General features: G+C 40.8%; 1 protein-coding gene across 1 annotated transcript; it reads left to right on the top strand.

The window, feature by feature from the left end:
* Positions 1-1,592: 1,592 nt before the first annotated feature.
* Positions 1,593-16,001, top strand: Dhit (regulator of G protein signaling double hit). Its single transcript, XM_029309713.2, has 4 exons — positions 1,593-4,121; positions 7,150-7,445; positions 9,850-10,252; positions 11,855-16,001. Exons 1-4 carry the CDS (start codon positions 4,113-4,115, stop codon positions 12,095-12,097), a joined length of 951 nt encoding a protein of 316 aa, XP_029165546.1. The 5' UTR covers positions 1,593-4,112; the 3' UTR covers positions 12,098-16,001.
* Positions 16,002-16,845: the final 844 nt, after the last annotated feature.

Raw genomic sequence — 16,845 nt, 5'->3', positions numbered from 1 at the left:
ATTTTCAGCATTTCATCCCGTTTTGCTTCGTTATCGCCCAACCGGAGGCCGCTTCGCGCGCCTAAGCGCGAAAGTCATTCAACGAGAGCAAAAGCGAAAGACGCGGCACCTGCATCTCGGTCGCGCGTCTCCGAATCGCAATTTAGGGATGCATCTGATCGCTGCTGGCGACGTATTGATCCTCACCTCGTTCAGGCATTCCCTTACGCTCGCGCGCGTCCGCATCTCGTCCTTACGTAGATGCGAGGTGGAAAAAACTGATGGAGGGATGGATGATGGTGTCTGGTATTGGCCGCGGTCGCGTGATCGATCGAACGCCGGAAGGAGGAGATGGTACGCTCTCTTTCGCGCGGGAAAAATTTCCGCTCTCACACCACGAACGCGGACCTACTTAACTTAAAAGCCGCTAAAACGGCGATGTACCAAGGACGGTGGCACGCAGAGGAGCAAACGGGGAAGAGGAAAAATGAGATTTGCCGCGAGAAAACATAATATTCCTGAAATACGGGGCGAGAGATTTCCATAAAAATTTTAAGCATAATTTTAAAATAAAGTCTATGATAAAGCTCGTGTCTCTCTTTAGAAAATATGACGATGTTTATAATTAAAACCGTATATCTATATTTTGCGAAAATCCTCGCATCGTTGCATAAGTGCGTTTTCCTTTCGCTTTCTTCTAGTGTTCATATCACTTTTATTATTAGCTTTGTTTATTAATCTATTATTAGCTGCGCTTTATTTAATATTCAAAGTTTATCGAGAAAACGTATTAATAACTTCAAATCTGAGTACTTGAAGTTATCTTAAACAGAGTCAAAAAATTTTTATTTAACGTCAATCTTACATAAGTATAAAACCAAATTGAATCAATTGTACGTAAATATTTTGTAGATTCAAGAAGTGGGATTTATAACACTGAGGCTTGACAAATGTCAAAAAATAAATTCTTTTGAGTAAAATGACAAATAATTGTTTTCTGAGATTCATAATAGCTATTGGTGATCTATTATTATTCCATTGAATCGAAATGTTTCAGAGTCACATCGATTTCTTTTAGAAATAGCTTACTTGTTGGCTGATGTAACATAAGTTCTCTTATCATTTTTTCAAAATAATATTGTATGGCCATTTTTTAGAATCATCGTCTATAAGTATATAAATGAATTCGCTCATTTTCTTTACGATTTTCTTGCTTTTAATTTCTCTACGTTTGAGGGAAGTCTACCTCATCATAGCACGATTAATTAAGAAGACTTGCAATTTTTCATGATTCCATTATAATTTCAAAATCATCCTTAAAAAGAGTCCTTTTATTATAATATTATTACCAAGTTTTCTCAGTCGAGCTCATGCGGTATCACATGTTTTCCGTGATCGCGATCATTCATACAACTATTCGAGCGTAGCGCGTCATAGTCATAATGACGCCGTGATCATAACAAGGGATCGCGACAACATATCGGCGGGTCATTCGCACGCAGGATCACGAACACGAGTTCCGCCGTACCCGACGCTCGTACGACGGCTTAACCACCGCGTCGGCGTCGGCGTCGGCGTCGGCGTTCTACGACGGTGGCGGCGTCGGCGTCGGCGGCGGTATAGCGATCTGCGGAGACGCATCCGCGTCGGATAGCTTCGCATCGCGGCGCCTCGCGTCGGCGTCGCTGGAATCGTCCGCGAGACGGGCAAGCAGTGGTGGCCAAGGCATCGTGTAAGCGCGTGTAACCGCCATATTGGTCCAACTCCGGACGACAGCTCATCGCGGGTCGCGGAGCTTTTGAGCTTCCGGAGCTTTCCCGATCGTCGTCCGTGTCGGTCCGGCCATAATAATAAGGGACACGCGTAAAGTGGAGCAAAGGCGAGGGGTTGCCACGCAGGAAAAAGGGTGGCTAGGAGAGGACACGCGATAATATTCCAGATACGCCTTCGAACGCCGCATCAGTTGCATCGGATAGTGGGAGAAAGAGGGAGGGAGAGAGAGAGAAAGAGAGAGAGAGAAAGAGGGCTAGAAAAAGAAAGGAGAAAAATAAGGATAAGATAAATAACACGCATACGTAATAGTGTAATACGTGTTCCGGCAATACAACCACGCGATAAACTCGTGGGACAATAGCAGCGATCAATTGCGACAAATATCGATCTTCTTGCAATAGACACTCTCTGTCTCTCAGGTTGTGTTCTTTGAACATTTTTTTTTTCTTCGAACACACAAACACTTTCGTCAGATTTTGCATCGCTTCCGTCGTACCACGTCCATGAGTTGTCACTCTTGATGAAGATCTAGAAAGAAACATCGTCGTACTCCGAAATCAGCAGAGCTCTACCTCTCGTCATTAAAAAATACCGTAAAAGAGGATCAATTGAAATTTCTGATAATTATCAATAATGTCGAATCTTCCTGAAACTGATCTTCCTGAAAAAACTCTTTTTCAGTCTTCATCAATCTCACGAAAATAAGATCGAGGCTCGGTTCGAAAGTCTTCCGAGAGAATATCAAGCGATCAATCGACGAGAAGTTGACACAAAGATAGTCTTTGACAGTCTGCTTTGCCGGTGTGACAGCACTGCGAGTTCGTCTCTCCCTCTCAACTTCTGCCAATCAATAACCGGCGCATCAACTCGCTCCGCTCTCCTACCTTCTCTCTCTCTCTCTCTCTCTTTCTCTCTCTCTCTCTCTCTCTCTCTCTCTCTCTCTCTCCCTCCCTCTTTCTCGAGCCCTCTCTTTCTATCTTTCGACTCTCTACCCTTTCTCTCATTCACACATTTTCTATTCTCCCCGTTTTTTGTCAAACACAACAAACGCGCCAACATTCTCTCTCCGTTTTTTCTCATCGTCTTCCCTTCTTTCTCCATCTCGCTTCTTTCCTCTTCTCATCTCTATTTTTCTATCCTTGTCTCTCACCTTCTTCCGCGTTCGCGCCTGCGAAATACGCGCGACGGAATTCCGCGGCCGTCTGTCAGCGCAATCAGCAACACCAGCAACAGACCTAACGACAGCATCATCAGCGGTCCAAGGTAGTCAACGGTAGCAGCAGCAGCAGCGCTCGAACTAGCCACGCCAGCGCCTCACGTACCAACAGGCGCGCGAGTATCTATTTATAATTTCGTCAAACGTAACGGAGGACGAAACTGAACGTCATACCGCGTACGACCACCTACGCCAGCTGCGAGGAAAGCGAACGCCGAGTGTGAGATCTGGCGGAGACCGCGAGGGTGACGCGGCGCGGCGCGGCCGCGCCTTTAAACCGCGTAGCCGAAAGACGTAATAGGTTGATCGCGTGCGACATCCTCTCGTCGTAAAGTTCAAGGATTCGAGCCTGGTTTGTTGACCGAATTTTTGCCCGAATCCGTCTACCCTTGAGAGAGCGTGTGCCATCGATATTTCTCTCCGCGACGAATCTCGCATCCGCGCACTCTCTCTCTCTCCCTTTCTCTCCTATCGCGACACCGACCAGTCGATCCGCGCGCGCGGCCACCCCGTCGAGAGAGAAGAGAGGGTGGTGGAGGGCGCCGCGCGATAGAGGGTGACACGACGGTAAAGTGATATCGTGACGCGGGTGGTGTATCGACGAAGAGGATCGACGAGGAAACGATCAGCGGAGTCATCAGGAAGCGGAAGAAGGCGGGAAATGGGCAAGGTATCATGCGCAACATCATCGGGAACGTAACCCTTCGCGCGTTGGGGTCCGTCGCAGTTCAGTGTCGTCGCGCGACGTCGCCATCATCGTCGGCGTAGTAGCGCCTCGCCCCAGGCTCGAGGAACCTTGCTCGGCGAGACCCCGATCGCGTACCTATGTGTCCGTCCGCGAAGAGTTCGTGAAGACACTTCCGCGACGACGTGAGGGCTTCTTACCCTATTCGGCTGAGGTGCGCGCTGGTGCGAGCATGCGGGCTTCGGGCGAGGCCCGGCGAGGCGGCCCCGCGGGTGGACCGGGCTAAAGGAACGATCGCATATCGGGAGGGACACTCGCGAACGCGGGCACGGTGCATCCGCGGCCGTGCCCGCACTCGCACTCCCTTATCTCGGCGCCGCGCCGCGCCGGCCACGCGCCGATCAGACTGATCCTGAGGACGCGGGAAGCGAGCTGGACTCGCTTTCGGACGCATGGAACATGATAGAGGTGAGAGGCGGAATTCTTTTTCCTTTGAACGCATTTGTTTCATTTTATCTCGACACGAAATCAAATAATTGCGCTAATCGATAACAACTGCGGCAACCCCTATTCGCTTTCCGATTTATGGTGAACCGGAACGCAGTGGTATGTTCTTCGTATAGGCATATATACATATAGCGAGCATTAATTTGTTTGATCTGAAATTCTGATTTAAACAATTCCAGTCGGTAGAAAGCTTACTCTATAGCGATGATGAATTGATGTTGTAATGTATACAGATACATTTTTAATTTCAAAACATGCGGATAAATAAATATCAAGGTTAAATTGAAAATTAAAATTGCATTCAAGCGTGTTGAAATTATCTTAGGCGACGAGAAAATTGAATTATATGTTGTGAATTTTCCCTGAAATAATAATACGCGTAATGGAAGGAGCGCGAAGGCATAATAACGTAAGAACTTTATTATCACTGATTAGAATCTCGCTTGAAATGCAGCTTACACCGCTCAAATTCATTTATATAGATACGCGCGCACACACACGTTCTCCCCGATCGAAGTAAATTTACAAGATTATCGGACGAAGCGCTTGTAGGAGAGAGAAGCGGGGGTTGTAGTTGCACGTGCTCCGCGATTGCGTGCTGCACGAAGGTAACACGCCATTGGGCCATTGACATGTTGACACGCAGCTATGCGTAAACACTATCGCCGTTTCAGAATCACTTTAAATGCGTTGGCAGCGTTTGCGACTGGGAGCCACGATGGCGAAACTAATATCCAAAATTGTATCCGAAAATGTCAATCATTTCTGTGTTAAAATACTAGTCTACACGAGTGTCATATCGTTTACTAACAACTACCAAACACAAATTTTAAATAGACAATTGATAATATTTGTGCTTGTTATTTTATTTAGAATTTCCATTAATTAATTGATTGATCAAAGTTAATCCTTAGTGAACAGATATTGAATTTTGATTAACAAAATTATTTCTTCATTTTTATTTATTCCGTTAGGCAGTTTCATAACTTACAATGTAAATTATTATTATTATACGCCAATAAAACACTTACGTAAAATTCGCATCAATCGCTCAGCTCTAAGTATTTCGTAACTTTCGTGGTGTTCTCTAGTATAAGCAACAGTTTGTTTCCACGTCGTCTGCCAAAACAAATCGCATTCAAAGATTATTGAAACTTACATCGTTAACACTGTCGCAACTGCAGTCACGTTTTCGGAGATATAAACTGAAATTTGCTCTGTGTATATCAACATGAACGCGAACTCTAAAACCGCGATATTCGCTTTTGGATACTCTACAATTTCCGGTCTTTATTTCCCGATCTCGAATCATCGATATCGCTATAAGCGATTGAACAGTTCCTCCGTTCGATATCTATGATCCCGAGAACTCCACGTGCCTATCTCTTTCTCTCTTTTCCCATTTCTCCCTCTCTTTCGTCCTTACGCAGCTCATTCGTACGCGTCGTCACGTTTACTCGCGGCTACACGTGTACACTTTACGCGAGTGCCCGCTGTTTATCAACCTCTGCCCACATCCCATATAAGCGACCGTCCGATATGGTCGTTATCGCGTGAGGCCGCACGTAGAGCAGGTCATCGATATACAATGTGGCATAAAAATAAAGGGCTACACGCGGCTACGTACAAACAACATATCCAAAGTTCATTAGTTTTTTTTTTTTTTTTTTTTTTTTTTTTTGTATACGAGAGGGAACGCCCAAGCCGTAGAAAATATTTCTTCAAGGTTTTCCGTTCGTTGAAATAAAATCTCTTTGCTGAAATAAAATCATGCGCGAATTTCGTTCCGTTGTTCGCGAAATCTCTCTCTCTCCATCTCGGGTTTCAAATATGGAAAATAAATTCTCAATTTCGTTCGATTCCTACTTCGTATATTCTGCTTTTAATGATTAAGATAAAATATTCTCTTGTTGATACCTGTCATTGCTATGTAATATCTGATAAATTAAAAAAAGGAAATCACCTACGAATTTTCAGGCTATCGATTTGCGTTGAAAATTAGGACATTACGCGCGATTGAGATGTCAAAATTTATTGAGAAAAGATAGAGAACGTACTCGATTTCGAATTGAGATCGTCCTTAAATATGGCATTAAGGGATTAATTCCTCTCCTTAAACTTTCTCTCAGAATCCAATATCGATCAGCTTCAACCGTCTGGCGATCATGAATTTTAAATATCGGAGACCTCGAACGGAACAGCGAACGGAAGAATAATAAATCTCTAGCTACATCTCTCATTTCGATATCGCCATCGTCGGGCCGCGCTGAAAATACGAGCCAATCGATACGTGCAGCTGAGCGTACGACAATCGTATCCGAACTAATTGGCTGCTTTTTGAAGGCTTATGTGTCAATTATCGTACGGTCAGTTTATTTCGATTAAAACTTGACGATTTTATCATGTTGCCGCAGACAAATTGATTGTCCTGTTTTTTCCCGAAATTTATATGGAGTATTTCAATCGTACTCTAATGATTACGACGATTCTTACGTTAAACGACAACTGTGATTTAATTTCAACGTATCCAGTAAATCCATTCTTCTTTCGAAATTTTTTCCAAGTCGCTTTCTTACGATTTTTGTAATAATTTTCAGCTTACAATAAAAATAGCTCTCGCATCTCTTTATGGCGAATTAAATATATCTGTGCGAGAAGATATAAAAAGAATAAAACATCTGACTATTAATATCGATTAATGATGATATTATAACTATATATACAGGATTATTTAATTTGGTTCATATAGGCATCAATTGTGTATGTACCATATCAGTTTTACCACCCCCGCATTAAAGAACAACTTCATATTATTAATATCTATATCCGAGAGCGCATGTTAAAAAAAAAATAAAATGTCAGCCACTTTACATAAACAAATCATGAAGCCGACAAGTAGTCCATTGTGTTCCGGAAGCCGCCGATTCAGTATACCTATTCTTAGTATCGGGATAAGCTCGTTCGCACGTGGTGCGAATGTTGATTGCAGATGTCGAGTGGACTCGGTGCAACTGCAATGGGGATCGGTGTTAGTCACGGGACAGGCGGCGAGGGTGTAGCTAGTGGTTGTCGCCTCCGTGCACAGAACCAAGGCCAGGCCTCGGGATCCACGATGCAGCACAGTAATCCGCAGCAGTCGTCTCAACAGCAGCAACAGTCGCAACAGCAGCAGCAACAGCAGACGCCTGCGTCACAGCAGCAGTCACAACAACAACGTCAGGCGGTCATGGGCCGCTCGAAGAAGGACAACTGTTGCCTATGCTGGTGCTGTTGTTGCAGTTGCTCGTGGTACTATCGATCCTGCCCGCTTGCATTTCGTACATCGATGCGAATGATGCTAAAAGAGACCTGCTGACCTGAAAAATCAAGCGCCGGCTTTTTTTTACAAGCGCTCTTTTACATAATTTTAGTCTGCAATCTTTAATAATAGAGTTTATTTATAACGCAAAAAAGTTTCCTTTAAAAAATATATAAATACATTGTATAATAAATATAAAATCTGATTGTTTATGTCTTCTGTCAATGATATTTGCTTTTTATCGATTCGTCCTTATTTAATAATAATGCATGTTACATCAATTTAACTTGTTATAAAGTAAAGCAGTGCACTGATGTACGAAACGTTTTATTAAACTATAATTAATAGTACTTCATTCACGTATATATATATACGACAATGGACAAATCGTTCATGCGCACGAAGAGTGGACTTCTGAATCGTGCAAAGTAAAACTTCAATTCTCCGTTTTATAACTACATACTCGCGACAGCGAGTATATGACAGTATGACTGACAAAGCAAGTCAGCACAAAGAGCTCTCATTGTAATCACTAGTGCAAGGTAGATGAAAATGAGTAAAATGCGCCATTATCGTTATCGTGCGCGTGGCTATTTTCATGCTTACTTCATCTACTGAACCTCTCGTCATTGAAACGATATCGGTCCATTGTCTTTAAACTCACGTGTATGATCCATTTATTGCCGTGCAGACGTATCTACATATTACCTTTCTGTGTTTCATGCCACAAGTAGGAATAAATGGTAAGCAGGCCACGGACTGTGTGCGTTAATGCTGCTTGTTTGGTATGTCGATGACGATGATATCGTAATGCACGTATTACGGCTTACAGAAACGGGGTTATGCACATACCACGCGTTCTTCCTCTGCGACCCATCTTTGCAGATTATACGCGAATAGCCTATTCATTCCGGACTGGCATCGACCCGAAAGAGTCTGCCTTAAATGCAGCGTTTCCTGAATTGCCACCGCGGAAATATGTTCATGGCTATGTAGATTTGATACTGTCATATTGGGCTGAAGAAATCTTCAAATCCTCTCAACATTATTGTCAAATATAACAGTTTCTTCGATTTAACGCAATCTAGGATTTGTCACTAGCAACAAATATATTTTTCCTCAACTGTCAAGGATATCAAACTTATCCTTAGTCTAAAAGAGTTTAAAATATTTAAATTTTATTTTAAAATAATAACATATCCTAATATATATGCAATTTTTAATAATTGTGTATTTTAATATAGAACTGTTACAACTAATTGTAAGAAATACATTTTGTAAAGAAACTGTTGTTGACATAAGCCATAAACTTGCAAACATAACATTATTGCATTCACTTATGAACTTAATTTTAAAAAAATAGGCTTTTGTAACTTTGTGATAAACTATGATTTTACAGTAAAAAATACATTAATAACATAGGAAATTTATCATAAAAATGATATTGAATATGAATATTTTCTTATTCAATAATGGAAAAATTAAAATAAATGTAGATTCAATGAATTTAAACGAGGAGGGGAGAAAGAGAGGAAGGCATAAGAGAAAATCATTTGACTGAAGCGTATAAATTGTTTAAGTTTGCCGTTTATTTCCGCATTTGTAATTCATGAATATAAAATAGCGGCAAAAATAAAGTAAAAAAAAAAGACAAAAAAGCTTTCCAATGACCCGGTTCTATGTCTGTTATCGACATGACTAATATTTTCTCTCAGTTCAATACTGCCTTTTCACATTTCTTTATATTTTGCGTTACCCGCAGCCTCGGTTAAATTAACGTAAGTCGTTCATTATCATCCCCCATTGCATTCGTGTTCGTCCAGTGGATCGTATTTCTGCTCCTTGCTGCTTATTTCATCTCATTTCCTGAGGTTACCAAGTTTAATATTCATTTGCACATCTCTCTTCTTCCTGTTGTCTACCATTATTTTCGCATTTGTGTTCCTTTTATCATGCTCATGTTCAAATGATATAAATAATTAAAAAAAAAAAAAAATAATATCACCGTATGATTGTAATAATGAATAAAATAATTTACGATCATCGATGTCGACATGACAACTTGCGATTTTTAATCTTTTAGAATTCTGCACAGCACTCGTTATATAGTCAGAAACTGTAAAGTAAATTAAAGTAAACCATTTGCAACAAAGAGACACAATTAATCTGCACATTCTGAAATATTTTCTAAATGTTTACTTCAACTATAAAATATAGGTATAATAAAAAATTTAAATATTAGCAATAAATATCATTATATAACATACATTCTCGAATAGTACTATAAAATAACTGTAATGGATCATTGCAAAAGATGACTGCTTTGTTGTATTAATTTACCAATTTCCAGGATATCATGAACGAGAATGGGATGTGCACTGATTGTTTCAGTTTGGCGGCAGTCGGTGGTAATTCGACGAGCACAGGAGCGGGTGATCAGAGCAAGAAGAAGGGCAACGCCGGCGTCGGCGGCGAACATGGAAGCGGCATCGGCGTCACTGATCTCGCGGGTACAGGTGCGGGTAACGGTCTCGACGGACTCGACGGCCTCGATGGCGGCCTGGAGTGTTGCTTGGAAGAGGTCCGAGCCTGGGGCTCGTCCTTCGACAAACTGATGAGAAGCGCCGCCGGACGCAAGCTCTTCCGAGAGTTCCTCGTGAGCGAATACAGCGAGGAGAATATCGCCTTCTGGCTGGCCTGCGAACAACTCAAGCGAGAGAGCAATCCCGAGACGATCGAGGAGAAGGCGCGCTACATTTACGAGGATTACATATCCATACTTTCGCCGAAGGAAGTGAGTAAAAAGAACCTGTTTTTCGTCTCTCGTAAGAGAGTATGTAGGATATGCACATACTTAAGTATAATCGTTTGAAAGAGATTTAGAAAAAAAAATCATGATATTTTCGTTCTGTTTTTGTGGCAGTTATTAAATAATATTTTAATAATTATCATTTCGAATAATTCTCAGTATGTATTCAGTATTTGAATATTTTTTTTTTTTTTCAAGGAAGGAAGGATATAATATTTAAGGGGAGAATTATAAATTAAAACAATTATTAGAGTTTTTATTCTCAAAGGTATGTTGTTCTCAAATTGGTTTTATTTTATTTGACGATTGAAGTTGAAGTATTTTAAATTAATCGATTGGTTGAAATCATACACACACATTCCTTGCAATCATTACAGCGTTTTAATAAAACTTTATTCGCGAAAATAAAGCTATCACTTCTGAATAAAATATTGATTGAATAAAATATTATTTTAATATCAAATCATATGACATAAATTATGTATATATTAGTATTAATACTTTTCAATAAGTTTTCTTATTACTGAATACAATATTGATATAAAAAAAATTCTTTTCGTGTGCTTGGAAAAATATACCATTAAATATACATTCGTTTAACATCAATCTAGATAGAAACATTTGAATAATTTAAATTTTCTATTTTTCTAATCATTTATTTTTAATGAATATAATATATGTAGCAATATGTGATCAGTATCAATGCATAAACTCATATTTCATGACATAAAAAAATTTCTGCTTATCCCAGTGCTGTTAACTTTGATAAATAGAATCGATAACATTACATATAGGATGCATGATCTAATTGCGCCATTTTATCGGATGCAAAAAGTCGAGTGTTATATGAGCGCGTAAGAATTATAAAAATGCAGTAAAATTGAATATTGTTTGATGTGACACGAGGGGATGCAATATCGATATACTTTTACAATATAATGTTCCGTTTGCGAGAAAAACTGCGAGTGCGCGTGATTGTGTGTGTGAGTGATTTCTTCTATATTAACCTACTGACCTAGTGACCCAGTGACCCCCTTAACGACCTATTCAATCGTCCAAACGGGGCGAATGCACGAACCGTCTTTTACCATTCGAACATTACGGCAAATTGTACACTACACGTCCGTGCGTTATTGCAATCACGTAGATAGTTTTATGAGATAAACGTAAAAGATCGTGCTAAAGGCATCTCGCGCATACATTATCGTCCATAATTCTCGGAAAGCTTTTCATCTTGAATCGTTTATGACTTTGAACGTGTTAGGGCTTCGCCATTTTCGTTATAGTAAAATCTAAAATTAATCAAAAGACTATAGATTGTTTATTGATCTTAGACGTCTATTTTAGAACATTATAATTATATGTTAAATAAAAAAAATAAAATTTTATAATTTTATAATTCGCATGTAAGCTTTCCTAAAATATTACAAAACCTTAATAATAATTTAAGTGATAAAAATATGAATGCGGATGCTGTTTGCATGCTAAAGATTAGGGCTTAAAAGCGATAGAATCTTGCAAATTTGCAAGTACAAAAAAAACGATATATGTGACCAAATTGAATTCAACTTCTCATTATTTTTCCAGGTGAGTCTAGACTCGCGGGTGCGGGAGATCGTGAACCGCAACATGGTGGAGCCTACGCCGCACACTTTCGACGAGGCGCAGCTACAAATCTACACCCTTATGCATCGGGACTCGTATCCGCGTTTCGTCAACAGCGATATTTACCGGAGGGTAGCCAGATTAAATAGTAGCGGCCCGCCCAGCCCGAGCGCCGATAAGGAGCACGGTAGTGGGAAGTCGAAAGGCAAGCGAGGGGCAACGTAATCGTGACGGGTGGTTTAGGGACATTGGGGAGCGCGGACCAAGACCTCCAAAATCAACCTTCAGACCAGATCATGCGTCGATCGGCCGAGAGCCGTTCGGCGGCGAGTTCGCGACCGGCATTACTCCTCTCGATGGAGAGCCTCCGTCGAGATAAGGAATCATTGCCCGAGCGGACATGGCCAATGGAGCTAATCCCTCTCAGGAGGAAGCCATCCCGATCGGGTGGACGACGACGAGCTTTCTGATCGCTCGTCGGAGCTTGTTCAGTGATTCGCTCTTCCACGCGAAGGCGCAACGGGGCCACGTAATCGCGCTCGTCATTGCACATGAGCCATTACAACACCGATGATGATGAATAACGTTGATGATGATGATGATGATGATGATGATGATGATGATGATAGATTGAACGTACGACGGAATCGCGGTCGCGGTCGATCGCGTAGATCACAAATCGTAGCCGAAGAAAGGAAGGTCACGCGATCGCTCGGGGATGACGAACACCGTCGATCTTCGAGTCACACAATCCAACCCTCGTCGCCGTTGTAGTTCAGAAGGTCGACTTGAGCTTGCGAGCTTCTTCCTCTCTTTCGCTCTTCTCGGATTGAAAAGCGAATTCGATTGGAATCGCATAGCTTGTGTGTCTCACGATTCGTTACAAATAGTTAAAATATCTCTTCGTTTCTTAGCAACTGTTGGAAGAAATAAAAGAAGAAAAATTAGAAAAACTCTTTTAGCTATTTTTCAATCAAGTATACACGTAAAATAGGGATATATAAATGCGATTCCAACTGAACTCGCCGTACCAAAGGAGTTGACCACCAGGTTTCAATCTAATATATATGCGACAAAATGAGATGTTCGTAATATGTAGCACACGATTGCAGCTATCTGAGGTGTTTGATTGAAGCGATGATGATAATTGCTGCGTACTTCTAGTCGTCCACTCGAAATTCTGTGAGAATATACAATTTTTCCCGCAAGAGACAAGTGCTATGAGCTCATAAATCGATACTTGGCGAAACAATGGATACTCATTCTCTCTCAGAACGCTCTTGAATGGATCTCATCGATCGTGTCTCCTGTGAACTTACAGATAGATTAACGCGCGTAGCAAAGGCTCGTCGAGAGTATAGATTTAATCTGCTCAAGATCGAATTCGCCGGTTGCTCTCTTTCTCCTGTTTCCGCGACGTTTTATCTTCCACGATCGGAAGAAAATCGAGTCTCAAACGTTGTAATACAGCCCGCTGTAACGTCAGGGTAACGCATCGTAAACGTAACGTATTTTTTATGATCGCGCATTTTTCTATAATCACCAGTAGTTCGCGTCCGAGTCTTTCTCCTCGGGAAAGATGGGGGTCGCGAAATCATATGTACTTATTCAGAAAGATGAGAAGAGCGTCGGGAAAGAGAGAGGAAGGGGGAGAAACAGAGGGAGATTGCGATTCTCCGTCAAGCATATCGGCACCTTCGCTTCCATCGCGCTTTCAAAGGGTCGGATGGATCTTCTGGTCGCTTCTGGTGCGTCATCCCCATGGCGGATATCGAGCTACTGCCAGCGAGAACACACCAAAAGATCGAACGTGCGTCGAAGCCAACCAATATGACGATCTCTCTCATCAAAGAGAGGACTCAACTCAATCAACACATGTTACGTACAAACGCGCACACGACCACACAAACACACGCACATATACATACATATATATATATATATATATATATATATGCATATATATATATATATTTACGCATACAGGAGACGCACACACGCTGACGCAACGCGCGTACGCTCGTGTAGAATCTAGTCATCGTCACGCGAAAATGCGATTCGGGAATACGCGTGATTGTGGAAGAAAAAGGCGGCCTAAACACGAGAAAAATACCAAGTGTCCCTCGAACTCACGTGAAATCAAGGCTTCGAAATTAGACTGTCATCATTGATGCGAATCAGAAAGAAAGAGGAAAAACAAGAGTGATGAGATGAAAGAAAGAGAGAGAGAGAGAGAGAGAGAGAGAAAGAGAGTGAAAGAGAGGAGTAAAACGGCGAAAAGCGGTGAGTCGTCGCGGCGCGAACGCAATTCTTAGCACTAATTTTCATAAGTATATAAGTACGGAATAGAATCTAAAATAAAAAATAAAAAAGAATCACGACGACTCGATTCGCGCCGCGATGTCTGCTCGCCGCCAGGATTTCTTCTCGGCCGCGATGCGCTTGAATAGCTCGTCACATGGACAATTCGCTATCGGGGATTTAGCTTTCGTTTCCAAAAAAATCTTGCAATTCTCCTTGTAGGTAGGTTTACGTCTGAGATTTATCGCGTGGCACCGTATAGTATTACGACAACGGTAAGTAATGTAAGCGCGCTGAAGAGAATTTGTATCAGATATTGCGTTACAATGAGAGCGCACGTTGGCGGAGAAGTGTCAGAATCGTGGAACTAATGTTAAATGTAAATCTAACTTAATATAATGTCTCCCTTCCCCAAGAAATCCCCCGGCGTTTATACTTGTGTCAGCCACATGTTTCGTTGAATGAAAATGTCAGACGTAAACTTGCTACCGCTGTTCGCATCTCGTCATGAGAGATCGATCTTTGCGTCGCGATCGAGAAGAGAGCGACGTTTGGCCGAGGCGTATCGTAAGCTCAAAAAATGAAAACAAAATGACTCGTATAGCTTTTTCTTTCCTCGTGGAACTTATCGACGAACAAACGGGGGATATTTGCCGTCATCAATAAAACGACCAAAAAGAGCGGTGAAGTTCGAGCGCATCGCGGCGCGTCCGTGCAATCTCCATTCGCGATATAGATCGGTAAATACACATCGCGATATGTCAAACGTATATACATAACACACACAAAAGGCGCACGTGCTCTCCTGAGGATCATCGAAATGACGAGGAGGGCGAGACGACATATACATATACGAGCGCGCATCTCTCTAGTCAAATCGTCGACATCGTCGCGAGCGGACAGCACAAGCGACAACACTCGCACAGTCAGTCAGCGTTTGGCTACTGCCCTGTAGATAATATATAGATAGGTATATAATGAACGAAGAGGATTAATGATTATAAATATAAATATATAAATATATATATATATATATAAATATGAAAAAAAGAGAGAAAAGAAATATATATATAAATATACAGAAAAACAATGTGCTATGTTCCACATAGGTGCAGAATGCGAGCGTGCGGGAATAAATATAACAGTGAGAAAGAGAGAATGTGAGAGAATGAGGCGCGATTCTCTCTTTTTAATCTTCGATTTCTTTGTTCGACGCGAGGACAGCCCGTTTGCCGCGAAAATCGAAAGACGGTAAATTAGGGGATATCTTTCCAAATCGATCTTAATTTTAACATTGACGATAAACACCGTACTCGCGCGACACCGAAGCGGACGACGAACGTGATATGATGAAGATCGTAAGCAGTGAAAATTGCGCAATTAGATCGAGAGGAGGAGAGGATAGAGCGATAATACAATATACGTATAAATAGGTGTAAATGTCCCTTTAAGACCTGTGAATGCCTTATTATTATTATCTTCCTTAATTATTAGTGTCTTCATAATTATTCCTTATTACTGCTACTGTGTGATTCTGCATTAAATTTCTTATTATAAACCCTTTATATAGGTACAGAGATTTAATTGCTTTTACTTGCTGCGATTTTGCAAGTAAATCGCAAAGAGTATGTGATATAGAAATTTTGTGATATAGAATGTCGAAGAGAAATGCTCGAACTCGTCGCTCTCTCTTCTCTTACCTCCAGCAGGGCTATTCATTTAGGATCTCAACGTGGCTTCCGGAGGCCTCGCGTCGGCATCGTCGATGAAATTAAGCGGTGAGATTGCTCGAACGTCGTCTTCACTAATAAACGCACAATTTTCTCAACCTTCGATCCCCTGCTTCTTTTTTCACGAGGAAATCTCCCTTAACATCCATATAGGGCGGAGAGGTAAGGGCATGCCAGAGCCATCATCAGCACAGCTGCGATCGTGCATGAATCTCTCCCGACCCTTGCATATTCTAATTTTTCATTTTTTCCCGAGGCAATCAGTAAATTCGTACGATGCGACGTATGCAGGTAAGTGTTCTGTTATCTTAAATGTTGTCGATCGAACGATTGCGAGCTTATCTCGATAAAATGCTCAACAGGAATCTGTTTTTACGAGCTGAGTTTTACTGTTTGAGAAGAGTGAACTGAAATGAAGCGCAAAAAATTATAAATAATATCTATATTTATTATATTGATTTTTATATAATCATCGAGTCAGAAATACATTAATTACATTAAATACATATATTTAAGAAATATTTAAGCACTCTTAACAGAAGACAAGAAAGAATATTTAGTAAAATATCAAAACTTAATTATTAGCAATTTAATATAATTTCTAAAAAGAAAAATAAATAAAATAATATTTTTATATCATAAAATATAGAGCTTATTTTTTAGTTATTTTTAATTTGACTTAAAACGACTCACTTAGCTTTCTACAGATGGAGTCTCCTGGAAGCTGGCGTGATAGTAAGACGATACGATGAAAACTAATTTATTTACTGTTGGTATAATAATGAAAAAAATATACAAATTTATCGTTAAAACTATTATTGAAAAATAATTGGTACAGCTATCTAAAAATTTTTTCAAAGCTATATGAATATAATACAATATTATGAAAAGTTACGAATTTTGCTATTGCCAGCTGTTAGTAAAACAGCATGGATACTATAG

Source organism: Nylanderia fulva, unplaced genomic scaffold (assembly GCF_048542155.1).
Source record: "Nylanderia fulva isolate GAGA-0341 unplaced genomic scaffold, ASM4854215v1 Scaffold40, whole genome shotgun sequence".
In the NCBI taxonomy this organism is placed as follows: Eukaryota; Metazoa; Arthropoda; class Insecta; order Hymenoptera; family Formicidae; genus Nylanderia; species Nylanderia fulva.
This window is presented reverse-complemented; position numbering and strand designations above follow the sequence as displayed.

Coding starts and splice junctions, on each gene's coding strand:
- Dhit (XM_029309713.2), top strand. Junction 7,446..9,849: donor TGCTGTTGTTGCAGTTGCTC/GTGGTACTATCG, acceptor TGATTGTTTCAG/TTTGGCGGCAGTCGGTGGTA. Junction 10,253..11,854: donor CCATACTTTCGCCGAAGGAA/GTGAGTAAAAAG, acceptor TTATTTTTCCAG/GTGAGTCTAGACTCGCGGGT.